The sequence below is a fragment of the Pundamilia nyererei genome, unplaced genomic scaffold (assembly GCF_000239375.1).
Source record: "Pundamilia nyererei isolate P.nyererei 1_Seehausen unplaced genomic scaffold, PunNye1.0 scaffold00006, whole genome shotgun sequence".
NCBI lineage: Eukaryota > Metazoa > Chordata > Actinopteri > Cichliformes > Cichlidae > Pundamilia > Pundamilia nyererei.
Window position 1 is genome coordinate 1,672,370 of NW_005187407.1, and position 13,958 is coordinate 1,686,327.

The 13,958-nt window shown below is 41.6% G+C and overlaps 1 protein-coding gene across 1 annotated transcript; it reads right to left on the reverse strand.

The window, feature by feature from the left end:
• Positions 1 to 6,206: 6,206 nt before the first annotated feature.
• fem1c (fem-1 homolog c) lies at positions 6,207 to 13,307 on the reverse strand. Its single transcript, XM_005722024.2, has 6 exons — positions 11,878 to 13,307; positions 8,802 to 8,971; positions 8,528 to 8,716; positions 7,724 to 8,235; positions 7,232 to 7,408; positions 6,207 to 7,064 (listed from the first exon to the last, which is right to left on the reverse strand). Exons 1-6 carry the CDS (start codon positions 12,419 to 12,421, stop codon positions 6,800 to 6,802), a joined length of 1,857 nt encoding a protein of 618 aa, XP_005722081.1. The 5' UTR covers positions 12,422 to 13,307; the 3' UTR covers positions 6,207 to 6,799.
• Positions 13,308 to 13,958: the final 651 nt, after the last annotated feature.

Here is a 13,958-nt window from a genome sequence, read left to right on the forward strand (position 1 = left end):
AGCAGGGCATTATTCAGCCCTAAATATAGACAGGGCAGAAGTAGGCCGAGCTGACAGCACTGCCAAAAGCCATAAAAATAAGACTTGATGTGAAGCCTTGTGTACAGTGAGTGAGGACTCACGGTTACACGTTCAATCTTCACTTTCCGCTTTCTTTTTCCTGCCCTGATTGAATGTGCAAATGTTTAAATAAATTCAATTAGCTGCTATTTCTGAGCTGTACTGAGCTTGTACATAATAGAAAAAGGTGGCAAAACAGAGTCAAAGCACCGTAATTGTGAAAAAAATATATACAAAAATGTCATTTTTATACTGGATATGGCAGAAACACATACCTGTATATACACTTTGCCAAAACAAAATCAGTCTGGAGTTTAAGTGACGCATCATAAGCATCGCTCTCAGATACAGAATATATGGAGCAGGTGATCAAAGCCTCCCACAGAGTCACTGATATCAGTAAGATGAGATGTCTGCGAAGAACCCAAAGGATACTAAAAGACAGTTCTCACCCCAGCTGCAGCCTGTTCACCCTGCTGCCATCTGGCAAGTGATACAGAAGTATCTGAAACCGCTAAACTCCAGACAGTTTCTCCTCTCAGGCTCTGAAAGTACTGAGCTCACCCTGTACACTTCACAAGTAATGGCTTTATTACTTTATCACTTGTCTGTTTATTCACTCATATTTAGTTTTCTGGAGGCATGCAGGGGCTTCATCGCAATTTCATTATGCAGCCTTGTGTTACACAATTAAAATGAGGCTTGAATCTCAAACTCCTCTGTATTAGCTCATTTGTATTAGCTCACTGATTGTTACAGCTGTAATCGCAACTAGAGAAACAACAGTCTTCAGAGAATTTCTCAAACATGTCACCAGCTCAAAATCATATTCCTGAGCAAACCTCACTAAATAGCTAACTGATCATCTGCAAAGGAACGGCTTATTCTGAGAGTTTCACTCAGGATTTAGAGTGTCACAGAAACAGCACTCGTGGGTGTTGCTAACAACCTTCCTATGGTCTGTGACAGTGGATTCATTTCTGTAGACCAGAGTGCAGCATTTGAATCATATCTGTCTGTCAGACTCCAACCTACTCATGTAAATGCGGAGTCGTCTTCAAACATTAGGGTTAATTACGGAGTTCCACAGGGCTCTGTGCTTGGACCAAGTCTATTTACATGATACTTATTTCCTTTAAGCAGAATTATTATAAAATATTCATTCATTTCATTTCATTCTCTCCCACAGAGATTCTTTTCCTCTCTTTTCTTTCCTTCACCCCAAATGGTTGTGACAGGGGGGTAAGGGAGATTTTCCTTCTCACCATCTCCACGTGCTTTTTAATTGGAGGTTATCTGATTTCTCTGTTTTTGTCTTGTTATTTAGTTTGTTTGATATTGTAGGTTCTGCGATATAAAGCACACTGAGGCAATAGTTGTGAGTTGGGGATATATAAATACAATGAATTTAATTAAATGAGGAAATCTTTTCCCTTTTTTTTTGGCTGATCCTTAAGGGGTCACCACAGCAAATCGTCCATCTCACCCTATCCCTAGCACCCTCCTCACACCAACCCTCTCCATCTACTCCTTCAATACATCCACAAACCTCCTCTGTGGTCTTCCTCTTTACCTCCTTCCTTTGTACCTATGTGTAACTCTGCACCATAAAGCAAGAGATGGAGAAAAATACATTTGCAAACACTTCAAAGTTAAGCAGTTAATAAGAAGGTGTTGGTGGAAATAAGGGCATGTCACTATTTTAACAGAGATATGAACAGTTTCATCCTTTGAATAGGCGTTTTATTATAGTTTAGTGAGAAAGAATGACACAATTTTGAAAGCTGGTAGGGAGCCTGAATTTTAGTAAAAGACAGTTCAGCATGGTAGATTCTCATCATCTTCATTCGTGAGACTTCATGGGCATTCCTCTGACTCAGTACACCCCCTCCCTGCTGAGCTGACAATTCCTTTTCTAGAAACTCTGGCTTTTATCCACACAGCCTTAGTACAAACTTAACATCCTCATATCAGCCTTTCACCTTTTTTTACCCTGCACCCTTTTCAAACTCTTCCTTGTTGGACACAGAGCCACTTCTAGTGGGGCTGAGCGACGTAAACACCAGTACAGTGATAAGCCTCGACTTGTTCCGTGCACTTCGACCCAGAAACATCTAAACCGTATATTTCACAATTACCATCAATGAGGTATGTTAGCGTTCCTGCAGAAGGAAAAGAAGGTTACCTGAGCTTTGCATAACTGAGGCTGGAATGGAAGATGTGCGTAAAACCAAATAGATTTTCCAGCTACAGTTACACCTCACACTAAATAAAAACATGTGTCCACTTTCACCTCATGATACCTTAGCTAATTTTAGAAAGGTAATTCTGGGCGTGGTTGTGAAAATGCAAAACAGCAAAGTTCAATTGCACTTCTCAGAAAGAATGGCGGTAAATACTTCCTCAGAAAATTGATTTACCTGTTTATTTGTCTCCATTTCTCTTTTCAAGAGGTTTTTTTTGTGTGTGGCTAGGTCTGTTACGCAAGAGTGACATGATTTCAGATGGCTACATGCTATAACCACTTATTAAGGAAGGCTGGTTGAAAAAGTCCCTGAAGGTTGCGAAATCCATTTTTATAGACCACAAAATGGTTGCAGGTCGTAAAAGAGATTCATACATATCTAACCAGACGCACTCAGTCCAGCCTCGGCGGCCTGGCGCACACACACACCTACAGTGATCGTGACTCATTAAGAAAGTCCCACTCTCTGCTTTACAGGAGATCCTGGCAGTGACTCATCACAGAACATTCAGGACGGGTTTCACATTTTGGGGATGAACGCTGCCGGCTCTACATGCGGAGGAAGCAAGGAATAAATGTGTATTCGTGAAGGTATCTGTCCGTTTGTGTGTGAGGAAGCTGCATCATCTGGCTGTTACATGACAGTTCTTTACATTTCACCATTTCACTTTGTTAAACTGAAACGGGAGTAGCTATGATCACTCGGGAGATTAAACCAAGGCAGCGCATGTGGTGAATGTGGATTTCGTATCACTTAAGAAATCTAAAGTCATGCTTTTAGCTGAGTGAGGCCTTGAGTTTCTCCCAAATTCACCCATAAACCAAAAGTATAAGAACATCAGTAATTAACTGGCAGGACTGCAGTGTAGGCACCAGATTTTCTAAATAAAACCACCGAAGTTCATTTAGCCTGGGTCCAGATTAGGGCTGTGCGATATGACCAAAATCTCATATCCCGATATAAGACATCTATCGTCCCATAACGATATAAATCACAAAATTTTTACATTTTCTGTAAATTTTGTGAATATCGGGCAGCTCGACCCGCATGAAGTGTTTCCAGCTGGGCTTCGTGTACCTGGAGTCGAGTGTTTTAACAGATGCATGAAACGATACATTTTTAGACATAAGTTGTAAAGGCCGTTGTTTTCTTTGTGAGTATTTATTACACGGCGTGCTGCGGGGAAAAGCCTGTTCTAACGTTTGAATCTAAGGTTTATTTTTTAGCATCTGACGGCTCTTTTTTGCTTCTCATCCATAAATACTCGGCATAATCTTTCACGTGATTCAGTTTATTTTGAAAAGTCTCAACAGGATCTTGAGCTTTATTGTGAAAGGTTTATGTGGAACATAAACAAGCAGACACCCGATGGTTTTACCGTCATTGTTGCTAACCACAACGCTTGTCCATCCTTAGTGTGGTTATATTAAATATAAGAGAAAGAGAGAACTTTAAGAAATTAATATAGCCACTACAGTGACCATCAAAACGATGAAACAATATTACTGTAAACAGTTTATTTTGCGACACCACGAAACAAACAATAGCGTAAAAGGAAACGATAGACGTTTTTATATGTTATCCGATATATAGCGTTATATCGAACAGCCCTAGTCCAGATCCATCCACTCGATGTTGTCGACTGCTATCATACCACACTTGAAGTTAATCCGTTCATTTGTGTGAAGCCTTTTTTTTCTAAAATAAGAAAACCTCTGGCTCCTGGTGAAATGTTGATGTAATCCTGGAGGGTAATATGCAAAGTAAATGACACTGCCACCAGTGGAGCCATAACACAGCATGGCTGAACACCAATCATATCATCTTGGGTCTTTAAATAATTCATTAGATTTTTCTTGTTGATTCTTGTGGAGCATCAAGGGCCTCGCTGATGTGTTTTTGATGCTTTGAGCCTCACAGAGTTAATATACAAGGCAGCACATCAGGTGTTGGATACAGAGACAATACTTGTTACTGGGTCCTAATGACTGTAGTCTAGAGAAGAATAAAAACTCCAAGGTTCTCTGCACACCAGTCAGCTGCTGTTTTTAATTGCTTCATGCACAAAGTATTGAACAAGCAAGTCATAAATTAACTTGTTTTTACTTGGGGGCATTTCTTGGAAGCAACTCACGAACAACATGAGCAACCCCCGTCTGCAGTTTCACATCTCAGGGGTCCTCTTTGCTTCACCCAACTCAAAGATCTGCTCAGTGACTATAGAGCAAAAGCAGTGGGAACACTGACTCAATCAGCTGTTGCCTTTTTCCATTCCATCCTTCCACCATTAGCCACAACATTAAAACCACAGACAAGTCAAGTAACATTGCCTTATTAGAATGCAGAGTTCACTTAAGACACATAAAACCCACCTAAACATTGTTGGAGGTCAAGCACAACACGCATTGTCCTCCTGGGAGAGGCTGCTGTCAATGTGTCAATGCCACAGCGCAAAGAATCTAAACAGAGCCAGGTGCATCAATCCGGCCACCAAACTGCTCAACTCCCAATCCAGTCAGGCATTTATGGGAGACAAGTCTCATCCTGAAAGGATTTTCTCCAGCTTTCCTAATCCAGAAACCACATGACACCCCCAGAGGTCCCTTGTGCCTGACCCAGTAAGTCACAATAGGGGTCTCACACTGTGTTAGGCAGCTGGTTTTAATGTTGTGGCTGACTGGTGTATAGCTATTAAAACAAAGAGAGAAAAACCAGGAAATAAAGACATTTGGACAAGACGACAAGTGCAACATGGGTTTATTGTCAAACTGGTTATTAAGACATGAACTCAATTAATGCCATATCAAATCTTAAACTCCGCTGTAGTAAAGTGCAGATTCACATCAAGTTGCCCTGGGTGTCCTCAATACATTTGCTATGTCTGCTTTTTTTCTTTTTAAACTGTAATATGAAATCCTAAGAATTATGAAAAGCCCTTTTTTAAAATTTCCAACCCACACATCTAAAGCTAATGTGCAAATGAGATAATTCACAAAGCTTTCCTATTCTGTATGTAGAGGCATCCTCTCACTCGTGTCTTCAACTCCTCACACAGCTGGATGACAGCTGTATAAGACAAACAGATCTACCCTTGCTCTGCTCTAGTTTGGAGTGTAGGTGTTGTCATGAAAGGTCTTCTGCAGTGATTGGTTGGTTGATATGTTGCTGCACGTGAACAGTGGGACAATGTTTACCAAACGTTTTTTTGGGCGGGATAAAAATTATTAAAGAACGACAGTATTTAAAGGTCGGCCATGTATGAATGTTAAAGAGGTCACTTCTGTGTACGAGCCTGCACTCGCCAGCGGTTGTGAACTGTTAGTTTGGCCGCTGTGGTTTCTACTGGCAGTCACGTGCATTGTGGAATCTCCATGAGCGCCACTTCACCAAAATTCCCGTTGTCAACAATTTGTGTAAAGTCAAACAAAAAACAAAAGCAAAAAACCCACTCTGCTTACAAGGAACGCACCGTGGGGGGGCACTCGCATTTCTTTCACACACGCACTCACGCAAAAAAAACAAACAAAACAGTTGCTCAAATTCATTCACTCGTCTTACAACAATCAGTACAATGTTTTTTTGCACCCCTCTCCCCCTCCTTTTTGAGTGAAGTAGGTGGATACTGAAGAAAACGGCAGCAATGAGGTAAACACAAAAACTCATGAGAGATATTGCACAGACAAGTGCCGGCACAGAATACAACAGTCTCTCTTTCCAACAGCCTAGCCTGTGCATAGAAAGAATAAAGCACTTATGGTGTTTGCACGCATTAAACCCTTCTTGTAAAGCTTTGTTGTACACTTAAGTGGGAACGACAAATGAGTCTCGAATCCACAGCACTTGGCAGATGTCCAGATTTGCATGACCAAAAACTAGGTGTATTTGTAAAAGTACAAAAGAAAAAAAAAAAAAAAAAAAAAAAAAAAAAAAATTCTAATGACTGAGGAAGGGACCATGACTGTTGGCAAACCAAAAATATTTTAAAAAAATAATAATAACAACCTGAACTCCCAGTATATGTAGAAATGCCTTGAGACTGAGAAGACGTGAGCAGGCAATGTTGAGACTGGGTTGCAGCCAGCATGGAGAAAAATCTCTCAAGTTTCATTTAATAAATAGAAATCGAGGAATATGCAAAAAAAAAACAAAACAAAAAAAAACCTCAAGCAAAAATACATAAACCCCTTTGCTCAGTTCATCCAGAGATGCAGCTGTTTGTGTCAATGTTGCAATCCACTCCTGATGCATCCCCAAAAAATTGGGCCAGTTAATCCAAATCATTTTAAGTCCATCCTGGTTAGTTGAGGACTTTTTGTGTGCACTTAATTCTTCCAACAAGTCCATACTCTCCATGTAGTTTGAATTTGCAAACCTAACCCACATAATTGTCTCTGTTTTTCAAGCACCCTGTGGGTGAGGCGTTGAGATTATGTTGCTCCTTTTCACACTTTTCCCCGTGCACCCATCCATTCTTCTCCACTCCTTCACAATCATTATCTGTGGAGCAAGACGAAGGCCTCCAGTTTCTCTGGGATGTTTCCCCGGTAGTCGAGGCCGTGCTTGATGATAGCCCTGGCGGCTAGGCACTGCAGAGTGGTGTGGTTAATGGGCTGGATGACATTCCTGGCCAGCTCCTTCTCATCCAGGAGGTCGCAGGCCGTTTGCTGGAAGGCGTTGGTGCTGTCGAAGTGAGTCCCGCAGGAAATGAGCAGGTTCATGATGTCAGGGTGACCGTTGGATGCCGCTATGTGGAGGGGGCTGGTGGATACAAAGATAATAGATCTGTAAGAGGATTATCCTGTACAACATACAAGCACACATGTCTTCTTATCCACTTTCTGCCATTTTCCCCCTGAACAAATCTAGGTGAAAACTAAAAGCTGGAGAGTGTGGGTGAAACAGAAGCGCGATATTTAAAAACAGACCTGTTGTCATCGTCATCTCGACTGTTGACATCTGCCCCACACTCAAGTAGGATTGAAGCAACCGTGAGGGAAGGGAACTTGCAGACGGGATAACGGCCCACGCAGGTAGTGTTGCGGTCGACTGCCAAGTGCAGCGGGCTGAAGCCATTCTTACCACATGGGTGGAGCTTCAGGAATCTAGAGATGCAACAGTGTCAGAATGAAAGGCAAAGAATTATGAATATGAACAATAAGTTTGATTAAACTAATGTTTTTTTTTAAATCAACATTACTGACAGAATTGCAAAAAGCCTGTGGCAAAGGTCAATTAACATCCTGCCTGTTTGCTAAAAAAAAAAAGAAAAAAAAAGTTGTATATGTGACTGAAAGGAACATTAACAAAAATCACTGTCACAGGAAACTTTTAGACCCCTTCCAACTGCCATATTGTGTACACAGAGACATGTGTGACCTTTATAAACAACACTGAGGAGATTTTCAATAGGAACACACCTATAGATTGTCTCCTTCTTGAAATGGTCCTGCTCTGCAGTACATGGCACCTTCTCTAAAAGACAAATGAGGTGGAGAATAATTGAGAGGGCCTTGCTGAGCTGAGCAGGGTCAGGAGGCATTGGTCCACTTTGTTTAATGGCTCGTTCAATCTCCATCACACTCTTGGACAGTATCCCCATCAAGTCCTCAAACGACACCGATGTCCCCAAGAGCCCCTTGGCCCTGTCCTGCAGCATGAAGGAGAAGAGCTCAGCGAATGACAGCAGGCTGGAGGAAGTCATGGGACTGAGGGGGTCCAGGTTGCTTTGTTGCATGTCCAGCGCGTACTTCCACAGATTTATGCAGCGTTCGAAGTTTCCAGAGTCAGCATAGACGGCACCACGGTAACGGATGTAGTAGGAAGTGTCTGGGTGTTGTGGACCGAGGATTCGCTCTCGGATGAGCAGAGCCTGCATGCGCATCTCATCTGGGTCAGAAATAAGTCCATCCAGCTCTTCTGCGTTTGTTACCTAGAAAGCAGATTTAAAAAGTAGCAGAGTGACTTGTGACTTCAGCACCAAGACGCATATCGATATATGGGTCTTGGATTTAATCTATATAGCTAATTAACAAAGTTTTAGGCTACATCTCCAATACTAAAGACCAGAGTGTAACATTAAAGGTTTTCCCCAGAAAAATGAAAACATTTACTTTTTCCATCTTGATATCAAAATGTGACATCATGTGAAAAGAAAACCTATTTCAAGAGCTTTAAACACATTGCAAGCCCACTTTAAGGTGGTGCTGGGTAAATGCACTCACCTCTCTAGCATAATCGTATGCCATGATCAGCTGCTTGGGTTCCGGCTTCTGGATGATGTTGTTACTGTCCATGTACCTCAGATCCATGGCTCTTTTCCAGTATTTTAAAGCTCCAAGCAGATCTCTTTTTTTGTCTACAAACGTAGCTCCCAAGAGCTCCAGGGCATCAATGCGCTCTGTGTGCCTCGTCTGCAGAGACAAAATATGTGATTTATGTGATCCTCACACAACTCTACACAAACAAACTTTAACTGTAGGCGACAGGAAGCCTGACCTGCTGATGCGTAGTCAGGTAGTCTACAATATTAGTATGGCCTGTAACACTGGCAGAAAGTAAGGGTGTCATGCCGTAGCCATCCTGCTCCATGGTTGCGCCATACTGCAGTAACATCCGCATGATCTCCAGGCTGCCTGACTCCGCACAGTCGTGAAGCGCCGTGTTGCCTGTGAACAAAGAAGACGCATGTTGTGCAGTGAGTTAAACATAAGACCTAGATTAGCTCACAGAAGACTAGCAGGAATTCAGTTTGCAAATCCATGACTACATCCATCCTATTACCTTGATATAGACTTAAGGAATTTCTCTCTCCATGTTATCATAAGCTGGTAATTAAAAAAAACAAAAAACATTTAAAAGGCTCAATGACTGATGCTAAAGTTCTTATGGATGCTACCACTTTACATTTATTTATTCCATAAGATGAGTCATATTCACTTTTTTTTAGCGGTTTCATCAGTTTCAGAACAGAAAAAGAGAATCAACTTCTACAAAGGATTTGAGCAAACAGACACACATCACATGAAGTATTTTTCAGCACAACACGGACAAAGAAAAACAACAACAACAAACAAACCAAAAAAAACCATGCAACACAATAAGAAACTAACAAAAAAACAAATAAGAAGTTCAAAAGACAAAGACAAATATGAATGTCTAACTAGGAAGAGCACAAAATGCATTCCTTAAAAGTTTAATCCATTTAATTTAGTTTCCTTTTAATTGATAATGTTCCATTCCAGGGATACCAGAGATCTAGTTTAATCCAGTTTAGCAACAAAAATAAGACATCTCTCCACCTTGGGGGTTTCCCAGGAATTTACCAAACTCAAAACAAGGAAGTACTCCCAATCACACTTCTGTTTAACTCCATTCACTACTGAGACTAAATACAACTATTAAGAGTCAATAAGAAGAAGACAATTAGTCACCAAGCTTCGAGTACCTTGGTGTTATTGTGGTGCTGAATTTCAGAGAAGCTGTTTTGATAACAGTTTCTTACGATTGCAAACTTAGAGTGAAAATGTCTGAAGCGCGCTTAAATTAGCATATCAGACCACGGTGGTCTGATATGCTAACCTATGTGGTTCACCATTAAGGAAAACACAGGGCCAGACATTTGTACAACAGAAAAGTCTGAGAAACTCCACTGGTTCTTTGGACTGCAGGACGTAAAGGTGAGTCAAGGGCAGATAACTTCCATCATGAATTGTAAGAATATTTAGGGATGACCACAAACTTCCAACGCCACATTCCTCAGATAAAAAGGGAGAAATTGCACTTTGTCAGGTGAGCTAAGCTATTGTTAAAAAGAAAAAGAAAAAAGGGAGAACCTATTACAAACAATTACAGTGAAAAATGAAGTTCCACCAGCAGTGTTTTCAGTCTTGACTTGTTTGCCTTCGTTGGAAGGTATGTCACATTGTCAGTGAAACCGTGCAAGAGTCACACAGTGGTATTGTAGCCAAGGAAAAAAATAAATAAAACAAACCCACAATTTGAAAGTACAAAAAAATAACATTCAAGATCACTCATGGAGCAGAAGCAGGACCATTTCCACCACTGCTACATTTACTCAAGTCTGGCATGTTAAAAGTAGGTCACTCAGTCCTGAAAAATCAGGTTCAGTTTTCCCCAAAGAGGAAGGGATCTACAGACACACACACGTGCTTACTGAACTTTGAGTCCCATAAAGATAAGTAAATCCCTTTGAGGAAATTCAACACATGCCATGACTGGGAATTATAAACACTTCAAGCTCACCCCCCTTTTTTTTCTTCTGGTTAACAGTGCGTTTGTTTTTCTTTCTGCTCTCTGAGGCTACTCCACACTCAGTCAGATGAGACCAAACAGGGTTAGTTTGGGATCAACCAGCAGTTATATTCTTTGGTTTCTGCAAACATAACAATTCTGGACAGAAAACTGCAGCAGCAGCAGCAGCGCTACAGTTTCCCCCCCTCAGTTAAATATGTACAAGCAAAACTGGGTAAACAACAAGAAAGCCATGTTTATACTAAAAAATGGTTTAAACTGACTTTTGATTATATAATCAGTGTTTTAATGTGGTTTGGATAAATAACACTGATTGGAAAAACTGGGGAAAAACTTCAAGAAATGATTTAAGATTTGTTTGTCTGCATTAATCGATTCAAGATGACACCTCACCAAACAGGTTATTTACTGAAAGTCTTTCATGAACTGAAAAGTGATGACTTTTCTGAGAAGGAAGTGAGCAGGGCACAACTTCTGAAGCAGTCTAGTCATCTGTGATTATTTTGTCAGGACTGTTTTTCTCCTCTAACTTGCTCACTTTCCTGCCTAAACATAAGCTTTATTGTTTTTGAAAAGTTTCCAGTCATATCTAATAATAGAGATTTACCCTCTTATGTCAATACAGCTGTTTTGTGAAAAGCAGTGTAGAGAGGGCGGTTTGTGCCCTGCTCTTGAGTTTAGTGCTAGTCACAGGAAATTAAGTATAAGCTTCAACTATATAGTTCTGATCACACAAGAGCTAAAAGTAGGGACTTTAATGTGCCAATCTAGGTAGGTATCCAAAGGTCTGTGGTTGTAATTCACTGTAAAACCGTGAATTCAAGCCTACCAAAGCAGCCGTTTCCATAGAAAGAGAAAATAATGAACATCCTGAGCAGTTAAGTGCTTTTATTTTTAACCACACGTATAAAAGACAATGATCTTAAAGACAAATTCTTATTGTTCCTGTATTTAGAAAACACCATCCAAAGTATGAGCTTCCAGACACACCCTGACACACACGCACGCATCCAGGCTGACGTAGCTAGCTTGCAACTTTCCACTGTGAAACCAGAAGTTCATGATTTGCTGTTGAGTCATTTCATACAGGAAAAAAAGCAATTGCAAATTAGTTAATTTTGTCATCCGATAACAAACCCTATATTTGGATGCATGCGTGTCACGTGCATTTTGCCCATTTGTTGCTCGATTTTCTCAAACTATCTGCTATCGGCTCAAAAAAAAAAAAAAGGAAAAAGAAAATAGGGCTTATCATCCATGTAGTCAACATTTTACTGTGGAAAGCTTTTTACAGACTCACCTTTGATGCTTTTCCTGTTGACATCTGCCCCTTTCTCCAGCAGGTACTGCGCTATCTCCTTGTGCCCCTTGTAGCATGAAATCATGAGACAAGTATGGCCGTGTCTGTTGGCTACTTCCAGGTCAGCATTGTGCTCCACCAGGTATTTCACAATATCCAGGTGGCCGTCAAAGCAGGCCGCCCTCAGGGGCGTTGAGTTGGTCAGCGTTGTGCTGTTGACAGAAGCTCCGTGACCCAGCAGGGACTGGACTACCTTCAGATGTCCCGCTGCCGAGGCAGCCCAGAGAGGGGGCGCCCCCTCGATAGTCTCCCCGTCAAAGTTCACCGATCCACCGACCTCGACAGGAGCACTGCAGCACTCCAGCAGATACTCCACCAGGTCCAAGTGGCCGTACCGGGCAGCCATCAGGAGCGGGGTGGCCCCGTTTGTCTTCTCGCCCATTAACTTGGTCACCTCGTGCCCATCTTTGTTCTCCAGCAGCTTCTGAAGCAGCCGGAGCTTACCATCTCTGGCTGCGTTAAACACCGCGGTCTTTAAATCCATCCCCGAGACTTAAATTCACGGTTTAATAGTAGTTTAAAAAATGGCAGCGCTGTCTGTCAAACAATGGGGTCGACGACCCGTGGATGTGTAAGGTCGCTGTGGACAGGTGAAGCTTGGCAGCCTTTGTTTATAACAAGCTTCGACTTTCTAGCTAACTGTTAAACCAATGCGCTACCTTTTCTTGTTGTTGGGGATTAAAATCCGCAAATAGTTCGTGACTTTCTAAATCTCCAGCTTTAAAAAAGTTGACACCACTTAAATCTTAATCTATATTACTAACTCAGACGTTTTTAGCCCAGTTAGCAAAAGTGGCTAGTCAACTTCCTCGATCCGTTTAGCTAACCGACTAGCTCCGCTTAGCCGAACCACTCTTCACCGCTGCTCATCCACTGACATGTCCGCTCCACTCGAGAAGCCCTTCTTCCTTAGATCTGTCCCCTTCGCTGGTCATTGTTCCCCAGCATAACGTTACTCCTCAGTGGGTTATTTATATTTGCTTTCCAAGGGCCGAAGTGTAGAAATCCACCCCCACCCGTTTACGCTGCTGCTGCTTATGCTAGCTTAGCCAGGAAAAACGACGTTCAGCCAAACAGGCGAGGGGATATCCCCCACTAACCGTGCCGCGTTTCTCTCTCACAGACACAGCTCGTCCCCTTCCAAAAACCAACAGGCGTTACCACAAAAACGGCAGGTTACCAGTCGTCCACACAGCCGCTCAACAAGCTGGCAGGTCCGCCAAAGAAAAAGAAGGTAAACAGGGGAGGCTAACTAACCACCCACGGCTCAACCGGATGATCACGACTCGGTTTGTGTCAAATCACAAACCCGACGCAGTCTTTTTTTTTTTTTTCTCCAGTGGAGCACATGATTGACAGGTGGACAGCCAATCAGAGAGCTGGAAGCCCTGTTACGCAGACAACAACAAAGAGTTAAAAGAGAGTGTTTTTCAAGCACCAATGAATTTTCTTACTACCATAGAAAGAGAAACAGAGGCACAGGAAAGACTCAAATACTGCACTGATAGCTGAGGGAGACACACGGTAATGCACATCCTCAGCAGCTTCCAGAGGCAGTTTGAAATTAAAGAGACAGCATGAAAAATGATTAAAAAAATTATATTAATGACTATACTTATTTATTTATGTATGAAGTTATTCATTCAGTCTGATCTTTTATTTTTCCTTTAACTTATTTGTTAGGGTTAGATCAACTATTGCAATAAAAACGCGGGACTCACAGTCATTTGGAGATTCCAGTCCCACTAACATCTGCATCAATACCCTGTAATACATTAATCATATATTGTATGCTTTATTTATTTAGTTTGCAAATTATTGTTTTTTGTTAATAACTGTAATATGCTTGGTCAGGACAGTGAGACAGGTTGATGAGGCCAGACAGGATTCTTTGTTGACACTGATGTTTGCAGATGACATTGTGATCTGTAGAAAACAGTAGACAGTAGAAAACAGGTGAAAGAGAGGTTGGAGAGGGGGGAGTTATCACCTTTTTTCAAGCATTTGTCTTAGGTGAATGT